The sequence below is a fragment of the Aptenodytes patagonicus genome, chromosome 3, assembly GCF_965638725.1.
Source record: "Aptenodytes patagonicus chromosome 3, bAptPat1.pri.cur, whole genome shotgun sequence".
Classification (NCBI taxonomy): Eukaryota; Metazoa; Chordata; class Aves; order Sphenisciformes; family Spheniscidae; genus Aptenodytes; species Aptenodytes patagonicus.
Window position 1 is genome coordinate 130,913,988 of NC_134951.1, and position 19,301 is coordinate 130,933,288.

The window sequence follows — 19,301 nt, forward strand, 5'->3', positions numbered from 1 at the left end:
TTTTTTTCCCCACCCTCTTTTTTGCATCGTGGTTGTTAAGAGTATTTAGTTCTAAGAGGTTCCAGGACGTACGAGGTGACAATACAGCAGTCATGTCTTCTCCCCTTCTCCCTGGCACATCCATTTACTCTTCTTACAAAAAGCCAGAACTTTGGGTTGCTTCTAACTTCTTAACCACTGTTTTTTTACTGTGGAGACTCGGGTCTTTCGCTTCCTGGTGAGTTCTTTTCCAACCTCAATGATCTATGATTCTTCCCCCTTCCTAGTATTCGCAGTCCCTTGAAGTAGACAGAGTTGATCATCAGGTTAGCTAATACATTGTGAATACAGGACTGAGGTGGACACATTGTAAGGCAATTTAATAGAGGCTAATTACTACTTCTGTCCTAATACCTTCTACTGCCCCCAGCACTAGTTTGGTCTTGTTTTAGGGTTGGGGTTTTTTTGTTTGTTTGTTTGGTTTTTTTAATATAGTTTTCTAGTATCTACAGGCTTCTCCCCTTGCTGCTCCCCCCCACCTGCTCAGTCTGGTACGTTCATGGAGTGAGGGTTTCAGACAGCATAGGACTGATGGCATTTTCAAGCAGTCTCCATGTGAAAATTCAGGACTGAGTGTCTGTAAGGTTCCACGATGCCTGCAAAGGCTGAATTCCTGAAGCAGTGGTAATGTAGAAATGATTATATAGAGCCAATTATAGATGTTTAAAAGCAATAAATTCTTCCACAACCAAAACCCAGCAAATACCAAATAGTAGAAGGGGAGTTGAGATTGCTTCAGCAGTGTCTGAAATAGGGGTGAGAAATAGGTTAGCTGGTGTTTTGTCAAAATGTTTCTTTCATTGCAAAATATTTTCAGGGCTGTTATTATTTGGGTCAGTAGACAAAACTTTATTTGAAGTCTTGTGTAATCATAGAAACTTTTTTCCCCTACTGATGGAGATAAGCACAAGCCTTTCTGTTATTTAGTCTACAAGCGCTGTGTTAGATTTTGTTTGTTTTGGTTTTTTTTAATCATCCTTTGGTGTTACTCCAATGTAAAGTTTTTTGAGACAGTCACATTCATACGCAGGGGACATTCACATGCATATTGTTCCATTTACAGTATTTATTGATGTATGAAACAACCCCCTACAAATGTCAATGTTACAAATCTTAAAAAGAGAAAAACCACCCTGGGTAGCTTAGAAAAACAGCATCATCAAATGTCTGGTTTCTGTCAGTTTTTAGATTCTAGCAAATGAAATTCAACTGTTAACTACTCCTTTCTTGTCAACTACTACTACTAATTTCTTTTGAAGAATCCACTTAACAGCTAAATTAATTCTCCTTTTTCGAATTGCTCATGACTGGCCATTACACCCTAGATACTACAGACCCATCTTTAGTTCCAGGACCTGGTGTGTTGAAGGAAATGTGTTTGTATTACTATGCATTGTTTTTCCTGCAGTGCCCAACTACTTCTTTTCATTATTGCTACTCTTTAACTCTATGGTTTTCAGAGAGTTTTAATTGCCTTTAAGTTTGATCACATCTGTTCTGCAAATACAGCATCATAAAGGCATGTAATAGCATTGTAGTAGAAGTATTTCTAGAAATGGTTAAACTACCTCTTCAGTTTGAAATGTGTTTAAGGGCAACAGAGTGCTGTATATTGAAGCAGGTTTTTTTATCTAGGTTGGAGAAAACTATGTAAGAAGACAAGACCTTTGTTCTGAGAAGGAAAAAAAAATATAGTTTTTAAACTTTTTAATTTTGCAGTACAATTTAAGGCCATTTAACGGTTTGCATTCCGTTTTTCTTTAAAAGAAAATTCTAAAATCCTAATAGGTCTTGGGGTGTTACATGTATTAAAAAGTATATGCACGTGTATAAAAATGTAACTGGTGGAAAGAAATACTGGGTGTGTTTGTTTTTACTGTGCTGTTGGACAGATGAGATGGATGATAACATGTAATTTTATTGTACTGATATTTTCCTCCTACAGAGAAGATGGAGAGCTGGAAGATGGTGAAATAGATGATGCAGCATATGAAGATGTGAAAGAACACGGTACAAAAGGTGATGATAAGCAGAAAAATGAAAAAGGACATAGAAAATCACGGAAGAAACGCAAAAAAGAAAAAGAAAAGAAAAAATCAAAAAGGAGAAGACGGGATAAGCATAAGGTTAGGAAATGCAAACCACAATATTGGAGGTGCTTATTTTAATTCCAGGTTTCCAGGTTTAGACAAGAATCCAGGGAATTAGAAAAGTAAACTAAAATGGTTTTATTACTATTTAGGCAATCTTTTGTCTCTGAGGGCAAGTTTTGGGATTCCTATCTTACCAATGCACTTCAATATTAAAGAATTTGTTTAAATAGATTTTCAACACATGGAAATGCATATTCACACATTTCAGTGACAGTTTATGTGGGGTAAGAGACAATAAATCATTAAATAATCCAGCCATAGAACATTTCGAATGATAGTTTGGAAACTTGCTTGTTAGCTTTGCCTGAATGCATTTTCATAAACTTGGTTTTCATCTGTTTATATTTAAAAGAAGTACAAAAATCAGATTGCGGGTGTAACTGTGTTATTTGTGATACACATCTTCATTGGATGCTTATTTATTACAGTATTTCTTTTAATAGCAGTTTACAAAATACATTTATGAACATTTTACTCTCTGCCGTTGTCAGTGGTTGTGGTAGTTCTGACATGAAAGGCCGAAGTGTTAAACCACTTCTTAAATTCTTTAAATCTTAAGCAGCAGCGTAAGTTAAGCAGTGGCCACTGACTGATAATGGTAGCTGAACCACAGCGAGTGAAAGTTTTTCAGGGTAAGAGGCAAAATGTAAATGTATCAATTTCACTTTTTGTGCTAATTATCATATTTATGGAAAGAAGATTTAGGCTAGTTATCTTAACGAACTTTACTGAAGAATTCATTTAATGTTTCTAATATATATTTTAATCAACTTAAAAAAAAATGCAAGAGATTCACAAAATTTTAACCTAGACAATTAAACCTGACAGTCCTTTTCTAAAAATCGCAGAAATACAGTATTCTTGTATGGTTGCCCCTCTAAATTTTCTGCAAAACAATACATCTAAATAAAACACCTGTAATGAAGTAACGCTGAGTTTTCTCCCCGCAGAAAATGACAGGATGCTAATCATTTCTATGGTCCTATGCAAGTTTCTAGCCATCTCCCAGATTTGTTAGCCTTCCAGCAGCATCCCTGCTATGTCGCAAAGAAGCAGGGCTCAGAGAGACCTGTAGGAAGCTGATATAACCCAGAGAAACCACATAGCCCTCAATGTTTATGTTCGGAAGCCTCGTCGGATCAGATCTCTTTCTCTGATAAAAAGAGTGGGTCATCAAAGAGTGTGCTTTCTTTAGCTTCCCCCTGAAGGCAGAGGTTTGTGAGAGTTAAGAAAATACTTTCATTTATTTATTGGGCTAATGCTTCCTTTAAGTTCGTGTACAACAGACCAGTTAGATAGGGAATTACATAACAACGTTTGAGAGCGCTATTTTCTTCTTTTTTTCAGCATAACTCCCCTTCCAGTGATGACAGTTCAGACTACAGCCATGACTCTGATATTGAGCGTACAGAAAGACCACATAAAAAGAGTAGCAGTTCTTCATACAGAGATTATGATTCTTCGTTCAGTCAGGTAGTATTTTTTTAAACTGATTTCTCATGTCTTTATTTTAGATGTGATTTAGAAAATGCAAATGTAAATGATGCGGTTTTTGAAGGCTGACTTGATCACAGTGCCCATTCTCACAGATTTCAGGAAACGCATCTAGTTCTCATCTCCTTGGGCAGAGTTCCAAATGTAAAGCGTTATCTGTGGCATGAATGTATGCAGGTGGTGTAAAGAAGCCTGATACTATTTTTTCCTCCATCAGGCAACAATTAAGCTATCTTTATTACTGCCTACATTGGATTTAGATGGTACGAAGAGGAAACACTTCTTGAGAAGCCCCCTTTAAATATCTAGAGTTGATTCTGCTTTCTGATAGTTCAATTTGTCCTGGCTTTTCTCAGTCTGTGCAGCTCGATAGCCCTCCTGAGACCACTGGGTGATATAGAATGCCGTTCTCTGAAGCTGCGATAGAGCAGCTAGAGGGTTGATGAAACTCTGGTACTTGAGAGGAGAGGAGACTTTCCTTTTAGACTGAAACCATTCCAGAAACCTCTAAGCCAGCCGATTTTATTAACAAACTGAAGATCCTGTCTGCAGAAATGGGAGAAGGGACAGTGCTGGCTTAGGGAGTGGCAATAAGCAGTATTTCATCCTGACTGGCAGAGGCAGGACAGGTTGTTTCATCTGTGTCCAAGATCGTCGGGGTATGGAGATCGTGAAAGGAAAAAAATTAATTTAATCATAGTTCATTTAAGTAGCACTTAGGACACTTAGAACAGCATACGTTAAAATGCTTTGTCAACCCTACTGAAAAGTTTTCTGGAGTATAGACGCTGATGCTGTTCTTTTTTTGTCCTTTCTTCCTGTTTTGATGCATTCAGAATCAAAAGTACTAGTTTTTACTAAATAACCGATTTTCACTGTTTATTATTAATGCTTGTTTGTGCAAATCTGGTAGACAGCATGACAATAAAACAGGGTGAAAACAGTTGGGTTTGTAGAGCAGATTGGAGGGGTATTTTTTGAAATACTGAGTTGCTTCTGAACAATGCAATCCCTTTCATACAGCATGGACACGTATCAGGAAATTACATGAGTTCACAGAAAATGCAACATAAAAAAAATATTAAAAGTAAGGAGTACGACGACTATAGTCATTACAGTGATGAAAACTTTGGTAATTATAACGAGGAAGAAAAGGATGAAGATTTTGCTGATCAGCTTAAACAATACAGGCAAGCTAAAGAGACTTCCAGTACTGATTTAGGACCTCCATTCCCAAAAGAACCAGTGAAAAAACAGGGGATGAAAGGGATCCAGAAAGGTAAGATAATTTGAATCGTTAACTGTAGTAATGGATGGTGGCAGCAGTTGTATCATGCGTCATTTCAGGATGTTTGTCTTGAGAGCTGAATGAAGAAAGCTGCCGGTGGTGGCTTTCCTATGAGCTTGCAGTCTCCCATCAGTAAGTGAAAATGCTGTTCATCATGAAGGAATAATATCATATGGTCGCACTGATGCATATATTGAAGAAAAAGATCGAGTGTTGGGTAATGTGTGCATAGTAAATAAAGAACTAAAACCCTATTAAAAAGCCAAGATCTTCGTTGTGTAAGTGCTTGAGTAAGAAATCATAGGGCTGTAAAGTGACTTTCTGGTGGTAGTTTATGAAAGTCTGAAATGGGACTTGATTGGGGGGAGGAATGTAAATACGTCAATTCCAAAATCTAAGTTAGCACACACCCCCCGACCCCGGAAGAAAAAAATCAAGTACCTAGAAATGTTGATAGGTGCCTGAATACTTTTATTAGAATGCCCCACAAGTATGCTAGTATCCTTTTATTTTTCTTTTCACAACTTTTCTTGCATTCAGAGCTGGGCCGATACAAATGCTGGTGAAAAGTATTCCTCTTGAGCAACGTATTCCTGGTAGAGTCCTGCTGCCCTTATTTCATGCCTTACTTATATAAGCTTTGTTATGCAAGCGTTCTTGTTTGCACCTTTCATTTGGTGTCTCATCACTTCCTTACCATTGTAATGCAGTTCATGGAGCCAGCTTACATCTCTGGCCTCCATATTATGAAGGGACTTCTGACTCCCCAGTTGTCTTGTATTCCTGCATATTGCCGTGGGGTGTGGAAGGTTAGGCAATGGAGATGGTGTATACCGTTGACAGAGAGAGCCTGATCTACCATCTAGAAATGCTTAACTTGTTCTCATCCCTTTCTTTACGAGATCAAGTTCTCATTTCAGAAACTGTCAATTCAGTTTGCAAAATTTTCTCCCTTTAATCGTGGCTAAAAGGGCTAATTTTGTCTCCCAGGCAAAATTTGAGCAGGGTTTTGTATGACAGTATGAATACCTTACTGGTTCTCAGGAAGATACTCTGTGTTATACAAAGGTAGTAAGCTGTCTTTCATTTACTACAGTGAAGATTTATTGTATTCTGTTTTGGTTCACAACAAAATAAATTGGCAAAAGATGGGTAGAATCTTTTTAGCTGAGACAAAAATGGCTTTTCATGTGCTGCTTGGCAATACTGCTTCAAAGTCTCTTGTCTGCAAGTCATCTGAGATGAAGTCAAGGCGTTTTCACTGGAATCAGCCTTGCTGTTGCGGAGTGGCTGCCACCTGAAGCGGGTGTGATGTCCGCAGAACTTTCTAACTGGTTTTCTTTGGTTTTAAATCGATGAGAAAGCAGATACTCTGTCTCGGTGGTTTTAGTTGAGACCACGACTCCTGGCATGCTGCTGGCTGGATAATTACTGTCTTGAGGCTTCCAAACAGTTACCATTAAAGATTTTTATATTCAAAGCTGTTCTGTCCTATTTCTTAGGTTATGATCTCAGGTTTCTTGCATGTTGTGACAATGAAACATACACAGACACCTGGGTGCCAGTTGTGCTGGCTGGTTTTGTGTTCGGAAAGTGACCAAGCGGCACAGAATATTTCAAGTATTTGGGCTGGTTAGAAATAACATGTCTGCACTTCTAATTGTGAGAAGCTGCTTTGAACAAGATTAATTTTATATTCAGTTTGTCAGTCTGCTGTTGATTTAAAGAGCAGGCAGTTGCACAGAATTACAATTGGCCAGTGTAGTTATACTTGCCAACTCGTGATTCGATATAGTATTTAGGAATTCAGACTGCAAAAAGGTAGATGTTTACTTTGTTAGATTTGTCTGTATTCGATGTCACTAGATAACTATTTTTCTTTACTTTCTGAGGTCATTTAAAGAGGTCATTGCTGTTTTTCAGGTATTTCTCAAAGAGGTAATAATTACAATGTTGGTCGAGGGCGTGGAATGCAAAAGAAATTGAAGCGTAAAGATCGTGGAAGGGGAAGAGGGGGCAATAAAGGATCTGATGGCTTTCATGAGGTACGTGGACTTAAAGCTGAATTCCTAATGTAATTATTTCAAATGACTGGATGCTTTGCTTTAACAGAAGAGTATTTAAAAATACATATCTTTAAACTTTTTTCTCTTATCTAGAAAACTACTAGAATTTTCCAACACTTGATGTACAAAGTATAATTGATAACTTGAGCTAATACATAATTTTCATGTTTTTCTTGGAAACAGGAAAAACTAGCAGAAAGTGGTTTATGAGCTTTGGTTTCGAATGGTGCATGAACTTCAATGTTAACTCTATCTGAAATAAGCTGTTTTGCTACCACCAATTCACCTCAGATTTTTCAGCAAAGAAAATGGACGCCTTCACGGCATTTGCCAGTTTTTGTCTGAATCCTGAAGAATTCTGCTTCTCTTTCCATAGCTGTGACTGTGGGAATGGAAATATACGTGACCTTGGTTTTCATTTAGTAATTCTTTGCACAGGAATTGGAGAAAACATAGTGTACAGTATTGCCACGGTATTTGTAAATTTCTCACTCCAGTCTTTATTTAAATGCAAAACAATACAAAATTGGTGATTAATGGATCAAATCCATCCATGGCCGAAAAACATTTTTTAAGCCAAATCATATTTAAGTCTGTATACTGCAACTAAAATGTCTGTGGTTCTCCTCCCTCCTGCGCTCAAGAATGCACACGGCTGGCTTCTCGCTCATGTGGTGATGTGTAATTCAGCCATGTTAATTTTTCCCCGTGTTCTCCAGCTGGCCTTACTCTCTGGGGCTCCTGGGTGGTCCCGATGAGATGTTCCTTTCCCTGCCCTGCATGCGGTAGGGAAAAGGGCAGCCTTTTGATCTGTTAGGACGATGCCTCGTTTATAGGACTCCTCCTTCCTGTTGCTGTAGAGCATGCCCTGTCCTCCAGCACCATCTCCCAAGCCGTGGGGAAGGGTGGAGGCGAGGAGGCAGCTGCAGGCAGGTCCCAGCAGGGCTGGGAGGCAGAAAACAAAAAGCTGGGCTCCTGGCTACAGCAAAATAATGAATTCTGCGACGCAGATGCTGGGCTGCACGGTGTGTTGGGGTAACCGCCGAGAGTTCCGAGCCGCACAGCGATGTCCCTGGAATTCTCAGGGACACGGTGGGAGCGTTTCAACCTTCCTCAGGCTGTTGTTTCAAGTGCTTTGCAGTGTGGGACGGTTGCTGGTTTGCAGTGCTCCCAGAGAGACTTGGAGCATTGTGTTTATGTGATGTTTGCGTTAACCTTGAAGAGGATCAAGTGTTGGATTCAAAGCTGCTTTGTCTGAAGCAGATGAGATGTCTCTGGATTTAGTGTGTTCAGAGTAGAAAATGGATCTTGACTGATCCAGGAGCAGCATTTCTAGCTCGAAGATTTCTGCTTTGCAATGTCAACAAAATCCGCTAATCGTTCTTGTTGTTAATTGTGACATTGCTTAATTTGCCGAGCAAAATGAGACCGGACGCTTGATGTGCTGATGATCGTGTGTGCTCACGATTCAGTGTGGTGACTGTGGAGAACCACATCCATTCCGTTTCAGAAGTTGCTACTCAGCAGTCAGATCCCTGCTCGTTTTTGTGAAAATGGGAAATCAGAAAAGCCTTTTTCCCCTCTATCATCAGATCAGTAGGCAGCCACCTAGCACTGCAAAGAAGACATTTTCTGCTACCCTCTGTTGCAGTGTCACGGACAGCAGTTTGTTGAAGGCCACCTACTTCCATAACTTCACTAGCTCTGCCAGGCCCCCTCAACATCTGTCCCAGGCTCTCTAGTCAGATTGAGTTTACCGCGGTTTCTTTAGTTTATCTCAAGGGCAGATGCCACATGGGAATCAAATCGTAAGAGGGAGCAATTATTTGCCTCCCCAGGTACCTAATAATTCTTACGTGTTAGGTCATGATTGAATTGTGCTTCCTCTCTGCTTTGCCTCATGGTATAAGCAAACAGGTTATTTTTCTTCTAATGGGAAAAAAAAGAAGATAGATAATCTGGAGATAACAATGGCGTGAGAAGCACGTGGAGGGGAAGGACTGGCAAAGTATAGCCTTGTGGCTAAGATGGTGGTCTGGAAGCCTGGATGATTACTCAACTCCTGGCGGTCTGCAGAGGTGCCCTTAGTCAGGGGGCGGTTGGCCCTGACATAGTGGGTGCCCAGGAGTCGGTGCTGCTTTCCAGCATCGTCAAATGAAGTGTGAGATAGTCTGTCCATTCAGTGAAGTTATTTGTGTCTGTTATATTGCAAGAAGTTTCTGATTTGGTTGCATTTATAAAAAAGACACTCTATTAAAGCAGCTAAGAAAAAGTATGTGTATTTACCTTTACTTTTAGCCATGGGTATAATAATTTTAAGAACTTACATCATGGTGTAGTTCATCACATTTTGGGGTAACTAGTGCACCAAGTATGCTCTAATATTTTTGCAACTGTGCTTAATAAGTAAGCATCAGTAGGACGTTCATTTTTCTTACAGGACGGCAAACCAGTGAAGAAATGGGTTAATATGAGTCAGGAGTTCATAAATCAGCATACAGTGGAACACAAAGGCAAACAAATCTGTAAATATTTCCTTGAAGGGAGATGTATTAAGGTAATTATGCACTGCGTCTGTCGGTCATCGTCTTTGGTGTGAGGAAGGGGAGAAGATGCTCTGTTCTTTTTTACTTCAGCTGATGCAAAGGAAACTTGTATGTTGAAACTCAGTGTTTTGATTTCTAATGTTTTGCATATTTATAGATAAATGCCAACAGAAGTACTTGTGGAAAAATATCCCCTTCTGTTACACATTTTGAATTATAACAAATTCTATTAAAAATTATTGTGTTTGCTTATCAGTGTATAGTAAAAACATCTGTGATAGTATCATAAACTTACACTGACAGTGTATCATATGTAAATATACAAATCTTACGAGTATGGAATCTGCAAATAGGCAATGATTTCTGAATGTATTAGATTATTTCTCTTTTATGTGCTACTGCTAATTTTGAAACATTGAAGGAATTGCTTAATTATGCTAAATTATTTCTCTCTCTAAAGTAAAAAGTGGGGTTGTAGTAATAGTTCCCCTACCAAAGAATCATCTTCCTTCAGCCAGCAAGTGGAAGGCAGCAGAAAGAAGAGAACGCTATTCAGAGCAGTCAGCTGTCAAGCAAAAGCCCTAGCAAGACAGTCTCTTATTACATTAAAAAAATTGCTGTTGCTTCATTTTGAAGCTTATGCTGCTGTGGAGTTGAATCCTCTGGTGTGAGACTAGTTCAGTCAGTTATAAAACACACTTAAGAAAAACTGCATGCTTCTCGAATAAGTGAGTGCGTCATTTATATTTGGTTCCTCTGTGTATTTAGAGATAGAACATTTTCTGTTTCTTTTTCAAATGGTCAAAGTAAAGGTGAAAATTAGTACGCTTTTTTCCCAACCCAGGGGGGAACTGAAAACAATGTATTTGTTGCTGCCTTTATATATTTTAATACGCCATGCTCAGTGAGATGAGTATTTGCTGCCACCTTCAGTTTTAAAACAAGTGGCTGAAAGAGCACTTAGTGTATTTTTCATAAAAATAAGTAAAAAAAATATGCAAAAAACCTCTCCAGCAAAGTAATCCTAATGTATAACATGATATGGTTGATATAAACTTGGTATTATTTGGACTCTCTTTTTCCTACATGGAAGGGTCTTAATACTCTGCTTGTTGGACTTTAAGTTCTCCCACACACCCTTAAAACAGAATGAGGTTTTCTGGTCAAGTGCATAAGTGTTTATATGGAAAAGAATTTCTGTAAAGTATTTGTTTAAATGCCTTTTTAATGCAAATTGCTAGGTGGAGACAGAGAAGAGCACTGGTGCTGCTGTAAGGCCAGCTTGTTTTCTGTGACCGCTGCATATATTCCCGATTGAATCCCAGTTCAGGAATTGTTTCTCTTACGTCCAGGCCCCCCTATTCACAGTTTTTAGGGACATGCTTATAATGCAATTCTGTGTTAGTAAAGATAAAAAAGTTTAAGTTCAGCTAAGGAGGATGTTTTTCTTTAAATATGAAATGGAATTACTCAGCATTTCAGATTGATAATGTTTTTTCTTGTTTTTTTTTATTTATAGGGAGAGCAGTGTAAATTTGATCATGATGCAGAGATTGAAAAGAAAAAGGAAATCTGCAAGTTTTACATACAGGGTTACTGCACCAAAGGAGAGAACTGCATTTATTTGCACAATATCCTTAAAAAAAAAAACCAAACTTGAATTAAACTGAAAGTTTATATTTACTCTTAATTGATGTAAGTGATGTTTAAGGGTGTAGCTATTTCTTTTCTTAAGAGATTATACAAAAGACTATGTAGATTTACTACAAGAAGATTATTTTTCTGCTCAAATACTTAGGAGGAGAAAATACGTATAAAATTACTGGTTTGTTTTCGGTTTTAAGGATTTTTAATGTTTTAAAAGATAAAACCCCTTGAAGTTAGATGCATTTGTCCACATACTTCTAAAACCCCTATCTGTTCTTGTTTGTTGTAAAGGACTTGTGTTGTATTCTGGAATTGAGACCTTCATCTTTTTAATCACAATTTTAGAATCAAGTCAAAAATAATGTTAAGGCCACAGTAGTGTAATTATTAGTAGAATGTTAAATGGAACTAGGAGGTAAGTTGGTTGTTAGCTTTCAAAATTCTTAATATACTGCTTTGGAAAGATTAAGTACTGGTGAAGAACTGAAGGATAGTTGACAGCTGAATTTCATGAACTTGCCAAACAGTGCAAACTAGAAATCAGCCTTTGTTAGGAATCCTTAATACATTGCTCACATGAATTCCCTTGCAAGTTCTACCATACAGGAGCAAAATGCTATCAAGGAGATAAGTGCAAATTTTCTCACGCTCCCCTGACTGCAGAAACGAAAGAGCTGTTGGATAAGGTGAGCAATTCGTAGTCTGTAAATACAAGGTTTGTTGCTAGAAAGAACAGGGGGGAGGTTGCTAGAAATTTCCGTGGGATTCTCGGGGAGTGTGATGCTAAACAGTAATGATGTTAAGCTTCCCTGTTGCTCTTCAGCACAGTAAGTCTGTGACCAGGTTCAATACCAGGAATTCCCCTTGCCATCAGTTACTCATTTTTTTAGCCATATCAGACTCGTTTATTTTCACAACTCAAGTTTCTGCCCATGAACTTTCTTTTGCATCCCTTTCTGTGGAAATCTTGGCTTTTACATTGTCTACCTTTAGCTGCCTAGAAGTTAGATATCACCTGACTGACTTCTGCACTCAGGGTGGAGAAAGGAATGAGGTGCCTCCTCTGAATGATTCATGAAATCTCGACCTTTGTGATAAGTAGGATATTCGTGTGTCTCTCCAGTTACTGTACAACAGGTCTTAACGGAAAAGTGGCCTGAATTTTACACTAGAAACATTATGAATCTTAGAGTAAGTCCTTCAGTTTCTGTCCCTTAAAATTACCGTTTGAAGGAAATGGACTTGTGTGAAATTGCCCTTTTCTAACTACAGAAATAGTTTCCTTCCTGGCTGTGAATCAGTGTCCTGTGGAACAAGTAATAATAGATTTATAATTCATCTGAATTTGATGTCAATATATAGTAGTATTGTAGCAGGTAATTATATTTAAATGGGAAGTGCAAGACTAAATTGAATTGCATATACTGCAAAATTAATGAAGTGTTTGCTACGTGGCTTTGTTCTAGGTTTTGAATACCGAGGAGGAACCGCAAAATGAAGATGAGAAAGAACTGGAGGAACTCAGAAAGCGCGGCATAGTTCCTCTCCCTAAGCCACCACCAGGTGTTGGACTTCTGCCAACCCCGCCAGAGCAATATCCGTTTTCTGAGTCTGATATAGAAAATTACCAAGATCCTTCGGGAGAATATAAGAAAATCCCATCTCTCTTTGAAATAGTTGTGAAGCCTACTGTGGATTTAGCACACAAAATTGGAAAAAAGTAGGTTTTAGAATTTTGTGTAGAACTCTCCTTAAAACGTGGCTGCATAAATATTTAACCAACGCTCTTCGCTTCTGTCAGAAGTATGTACTTCTGAGTATATTGCTCAGTTAATGATCTGTCAGATATCGACTATCCTAATTATTGACTTATTTAATGCTTTCCACAGAAGAGAACTTACTGAGCCTTGACCTTCCAGAAAGTCACTCTATTGGCTCTTGTTTTGGCTCTGTGCCTGCCTTGCCTATCTCCATTTGCAGGTTGAGCAAAGTTCATTCTCTTCTAAACTCTAAAATATAGTTATCTTTTTCTTGACCGAAGCCAATCGACACTCCTGATGGAGACTGTTGGCCTTGGGATGTTTAAAACTCTTAGCTGCAGCAAATGTCCAGTTCTGCATGTGCTAATATTGAAAAAATGTTCTACTTCCAGGCAAGCTCTGTCATGTGTAATGTATATAGTTACTCTCTTTGAAAATTATTTTGCTTCTTTCAGATTTTTATCCAACTTAAGATCAAATAAGTACAAACAGACATCTGTAAGAGTGAGGACGGGGAGGAGATAGCCAATAGGCTGTTGATCTTTGTAGGTGCAAAATTTGATTCACTACTTTTCTTTTGCCTACAGGCCACCGACCTTCTATAACAGCGCATCGCCACCAAGACCACCGTTTCAGGGAAATGACCCGCATTCTCAGCATATGTATAATCCAGGTTCAAGTCCAGGGCCGGGACCCGGCATGTCACAAGGACATAACGGGCCGCCGATGCACCCAGGTTCTCCCGGACATCATCCGTGCGCAGGGCCTCAAGGCCCAGGAATGCCGCAGAGTCCTCCTATGCAGGGTGTTCCACCAGGCTTTCTCGGACCACAGAACCAGACTGGTATGCCTATGCAAGGACAGCAAGGTGGTCCACCTCTCACACCGCCGGGTCTCGGTGGATCTTACAATGCCCCAGGAGTTCAAGGACATATGGTGAATATGCCGAGGGAGAATCATTGTCCTCCGGGGCCACAATACCAGCAGATTCCTGGTGAACGGCAGCCGAATATGAATTATGAGCCTATTCAGAACCCAGCTGATTTCTATGACAATTACTATTCTCATCAAGCCGTACATAACTTCCAGCCAGCTAATAACTCTGGTGGTAAGGACATTTAAAAATTGTTGTTTCTTGATACGGTGCTTTGCAGTTGTGTGGTAGTAAAACATCATGGCTCCAAAGCTGAGCAGCTGAAAGAATTTTGGATAGAAAGCCAAACCTCCTGGAATGGCTTCAGTGTATAGGCTTTTTCAGCTCATGCTTTCCAGTTGTGTAATATAAGTCACATTAGTTTTGCTTGATTCCGTTTTATGTTTTATCTCCTCTGCTGTAAAAGCTTGTATAGGTTAGCTGCTAACTGGTTTTTTCGTACTGCAGATGGAACATGGCATGGAGAATTTACAGATCACCAGGCTCACCTCATGGCTCAAGAGTCGCATCAAGGTGGAAGCGAGTCAGACTGCATGAGTAGCCATATGGGCCATAAACCAGCCATTAATGTACCGGATTTTCTTCCAGCAATGCAGAAGGCCCTTTATGTAAGACTTAGTCAAAAGCATCAAAGAGATGGAGACTCTGTCAGCAGCCAGGGTCAGAGGGCAATGAGCAAAGACGAAGGTAAAGATAATTTTGTTAGAGTTCTAAAGGTACTTACTGACCATATATCAGCCTGGAACAAATCTGTTGACTTGGATTTTCATCACGTTACCACTCACAGTTATTGTGAATGTGCAAGTACCAACTCAAATAATACTTTCAGCTGAATATACTTGTTTTCCTTCCCAGCTTGTTCCAGGATTTTAGTGTACGCTTAGTTGCTGCGTTCCAGTTCCAAGTAGAAAGATCTGTGGATAATTTTTGGATATAGTTTATACTTTTAAAAGGTTCTGTTGTTGATAACTCAATTACTTCTTAAAATCCCTGATTGAAACAGCAAGGTTATTATTTCTAACTGCCAGTATTGCAAGTGCATCTTAGATTCTGTTTATTCGGTTGTGCCTCTTGATCTTTTCTGGATATTCTGTTTCTCTAGAGGAGTATTTTTTCCTCTGTGATATCCGAAACTTGCAGTGTTTAATCTGAGTGTCTCTTCTGTAAGCTGGACAATGGAGAGCAGTAAGCCTGCAGATCAGATTCAGCCAGCCAGAGTACGTTTGTCCCTTGGCCTGCTCCCTGCTGCACCCTTTTTGGAGGCTGCTAGGTTACGTGACCAGAAATGCATCTTCTGTCTGACCAAAAGGCAGTTGCTGTATCAAATGATTTCAAGGATATTGCCAATATAATTCTGATCAAATTATGAGAGAGATTTGGAAATGCAGCCCTTCAGGCTACGTACAAAACCAGAGCGGCCTAGAGTAATCTACTTCGAACTGCCGACTTCTCGCCAGTGCTTTAGAGTGACTGGTCCTCCCGTCTGGAGGGCTTTCGGAAAGCAGTATAATGGAAAAATGTTCCGATTAGTTGCCTCCAACAACACGTCGCTCCCTGCTGTTTGAATATTTGTGTGGTAGAAGAAGCGTTGAGGAGACATGCGTTATCGTGCAGTAGATAGTGGTGATGGTGGTGGGTTTTGCCTTCAGTTCTCATTTTATTGAGCCAGAATAGACCACTGGTGTCCTTCAGTGAGTAGGCAAGTGTCGGGTGTGGACCTGAGCACACAGCTGTGTTGGTAAGGCTTACCAAATTGCAGAAGGTGGTTGAGAATTTATCCTTTAAAATGAAATACTCTTATTTTTTCCCTTCCTGAATCTTGACCTCTCCCCAAAACCTTGTGATTCGGATTGTAATAAGGCAGTGAATTCCACATTTGTAATTTATCTGTTTTTAAGACTACGGTGAGGTGCCATTTTACTTTTCATTCTACCGTCCCACAATGAAGGTCATTTTCATCAAGACTCAGATTTTAAATGTTTTTTTTACTAGTACTGGTAGAAATAATTGTTTGAAAGCAGGTTATTTTCCCAGGTTAGTATTGACAGATTTGTAGACAGAATGCATGGGAGTATCTCAACTAGCTACAGTTTTTTTGTTATGTCAATTCTTCATTGAAATTAATTTTTGTCATTTTAGATTACGGTTCTTACAATACAGGGAGCGATGATTTAATATCAGGTCTTTTCAGTTTGATTTTACTGAGAAGTTACCCTTTTATGAGTAAATGTCTTGTATTGCCTGGTGATCGTTTGCTCGAATAATCTTTTTTTTTTTTTTTTTAAGATGACAATGTCAACTGGTATTCCAGTAGTGAAGAGGAAGAGGGGAGCAGTGTTAAATCAATACTAAAAACCTTAAAGAAACAAAGCGAAAATTTTAGGAATCGGCAACAACATTCCACAGAGCAGCACATGCTTGGTATTCCTACTGATCCGAGGCTGGCAAAAGAAAAAGGCGCAGGGCCTCAGGCTGCTGACCCGAGGCTTCGGGCCTCTCCAAGGTCCAACCCCAGAAAGCCTTCAGAATCCGCGTCCTTGGACCCACGGCTTGTACGAGACCCCAGGATGCACAAGGTCAGTGAGGGTGGTCATGCCAGCTCGTCCCTTGGGGGAGCAAAGCTAGATTTACACCACGCGCACACTGGAGTTAAAGTCAAGCAAAAAGGGATGGATGATGATGAAGAGGACTCAGAAAGAGAACTGAGAGAACGAGCTTTTCTGATACCGTTGGAACCTTTGCCTGGCGTAACGTTAAGGGATCCCCGATCTCAGCTTAGGCAGTTCAGCCACATTAAAATGGATGTTACCCTGATGAAACCGAACTTTGCTAAGCATATTGTATGGGCACCCGAAGACTTGCTCCCAATACCTTTGCCTAAGCCTGACCCCGTCTCTTCAATCAACTTACCTCTTCCTCCGCTCATTGCTGACCAGAGACTTAATAAACTGCGGAATTTGAAAAGCGATCCCCATCCAAATGCCATGCCAGCTGACCCGCGGCTAGCTGCAAAGGCAAAAAACAACTTAACGGGCAGGAGCGGCTATTTGGATCCGTCCGCAGATTCGCATGCCAGTAGCTCAAGCAAATTAGGAGATCCTCGCTTACAAAAAAACGTCGATCCCAGACTCCACAGACTGTCGAGTGCAGATACGCATCATGGAGTCGCAAAGGATTCACACCCTCCGAAGTTTGACCCCCGCCTCGCCAGATCTGCTGCCGGCTCATCGCAGCCCTCGGAAGCTGCAACTGCTAAACCCGACCCAGATGCTCTGCCTCCGTACGCACCCAAATTATCATCGAGCGGTGTCAGGCTGGGAACTCCAGGCTCGATACTGAGCGGTATTAGTTTGTATGATCCGAGAGATCACAGCTCATCATTGGACACAGCTCCAGCTAGTTCAGGAGAGAACGGAGAGAACCAGAAAAAAAGTATTTTGAAAAATTCTGGTAAAAATGAACCCAGTCTCTCAGAAGATACATCGCTGCAGAAGGCCGCCTCGAACGTGGAAAAAACCACAGAAGGATCAGCAGAAGCTGCTTCAGATAAAGCAAATAGCACCAGTAAATCTCAGGCTAAACACTCCAGCGCCGCACCTGCGGTGCATAATCTTCCTATCCAAGCTTTATCGGGATTAATCAGACCGCAGTACAGCGACCCAAGGCAGGTTAGACAGCCTGGACAGGTAACACAAACACAGGATAGTGATCCGAATGGGGAATCAGATGATAAGTCGTTAAAAGATGTTTTCAAGACTTTCGATCCAACTGCTTCACCGTTTTGTTAGCAATTGATTTTAAGTCTTTTTACTGTTGTGAATATTGCAGTTTTCTGCTGTTTTGTAACTGGTTTACCTCTTTGCTTTATTTATTTTTAAATTATAATTATCAACACTTTTCAGCTGCTAATCTCAGAACCACATGCAGTTATACAGTATGCTATAGTGTTTGCAAAGCTGTGGTATTTTCTATATAATACTTTTCCAATTTCAGGGAGACTAATAATTGACATGTAGAAAAAACTCCATGTATCGTGTTAGAGCTGATAAAAGCACTTTCATTGTAAATAAGTCATTAAGAAAGTCCGAAGACCTGTATATGTGTGAGCTGTCTCTTTCATAAACAACATTTAGATATGATTGCCACATTTGTATGATTGTATAGATACAAGCAATATTATGTACATTACTGTGAGAGACACTGTTTGACAAGGATTGTCTGACGCATCAAGCCAAACCTACTAACTGATTTAAAACCTACGTAAAAGATTTAAAAGGAAAACGTTGATCCTCCTTTTCAGATCAGTTGATGTAAGACATTGACAGTTTTTATTCATGCAGTCAATATTCTTAGTGTAAAAGAGACCTATATCGCATATTGAGGATTAAAAATGTCATATCTTTTAAAAGTATTTTATTCTATGCTGTATATAGAAGAAATTGTGAAGTACATAACTAGAAGAAAGTTACTGTTAAAAGTGGAGAATACCTAAGTTGTCTAATACAAAAAAGGTTTTTATTTAATTTTTTCACGCATACACAACTCTGATTAGTGCTATAAGTTACGTTGTGGTGTTCATGTATTTCAATGTATTTTTGTATTCAGCTGCTTAATTTGTATTGCTTTTTTTGTATTGATGTAACTGCAGTACTTGTATTCATGGTGTCTTTATGACATTTTTAACAAAAAAATTAAAAAGGGTACAGTTAAAGTCTGGTAACGACTGTGATGTTGACCTGTTGGCAGCTAGTGCAGCGCTGGGGAAAGAGCGGCGGGGGTGTCGGCAGGATGAAGGTGGCTAAACCCGGTTTTGGTACAGTCGCTACACCGCTTTACGGTCAGATGGTAGCGGGTTTTTAAACTGACCTTGTGCCGAATCCAAATGGAGTTAGCTTGCTGCGTGGTTCCAAGTTCAGACTGCTGATTCGGAGAGAGTCGTCATTGTTCTCTTGCTACACTTACCAGCATCGCTGTGAGAAATGTCGTGCATGTTCTTTAATTTCTGAAGATGTTGCATGCCGAGAGCACAACTGTCCTCAAAGCCTCTCTTGTTTTGCCTTTTGGGTTGCTTTTTATATAGAGGAAATGTAGTCATACCTAGCTAGCTACATTTACAATAAAAATTTGCCGTCTGCTCAATTGCCATCTGGTTCCCGCCCACTTGGAATGTTTCTTTGCATTAAGTCTCTTCCTTGGTGGACCTTTTCCTCTTTGTTTCTGTTTGTTGGCCCAAGTAATGCTTGCGACTGGGACGGTACGATGTTTATCACAAATTCAGAGGTTTTGGTTTCTTGTGTCTGTGAGACAAACAGTAATCCAGGCAAGAATTGCACGTGTCTTGCGTTGATGAGCAGAGCTTGGACGGACAGAGGGA

The 19,301-nt window shown here is 39.7% G+C and overlaps 1 protein-coding gene across 1 annotated transcript in view; it reads left to right on the forward strand.

Annotated features, from left to right (window-relative positions):
* The window catches only part of ZC3H6 (zinc finger CCCH-type containing 6), a 29,474-nt gene extending 10,402 nt beyond the window's left edge, over positions 1-19,072 (forward strand). Inside the window, exons 2-12 of the mRNA XM_076335243.1 lie at positions 1,985-2,165; positions 3,540-3,665; positions 4,710-4,965; positions 6,898-7,019; positions 9,481-9,597; positions 11,106-11,217; positions 11,810-11,919; positions 12,700-12,953; positions 13,581-14,101; positions 14,375-14,614; positions 16,214-19,072. Coding sequence (XP_076191358.1) covers positions 1,985-2,165; positions 3,540-3,665; positions 4,710-4,965; positions 6,898-7,019; positions 9,481-9,597; positions 11,106-11,217; positions 11,810-11,919; positions 12,700-12,953; positions 13,581-14,101; positions 14,375-14,614; positions 16,214-17,715 — 3,541 coding nt within the window. The 3' untranslated portion in view covers positions 17,716-19,072. The remainder of the gene's footprint in view (positions 1-1,984; positions 2,166-3,539; positions 3,666-4,709; positions 4,966-6,897; positions 7,020-9,480; positions 9,598-11,105; positions 11,218-11,809; positions 11,920-12,699; positions 12,954-13,580; positions 14,102-14,374; positions 14,615-16,213) is intronic.
* Positions 19,073-19,301: the final 229 nt, after the last annotated feature.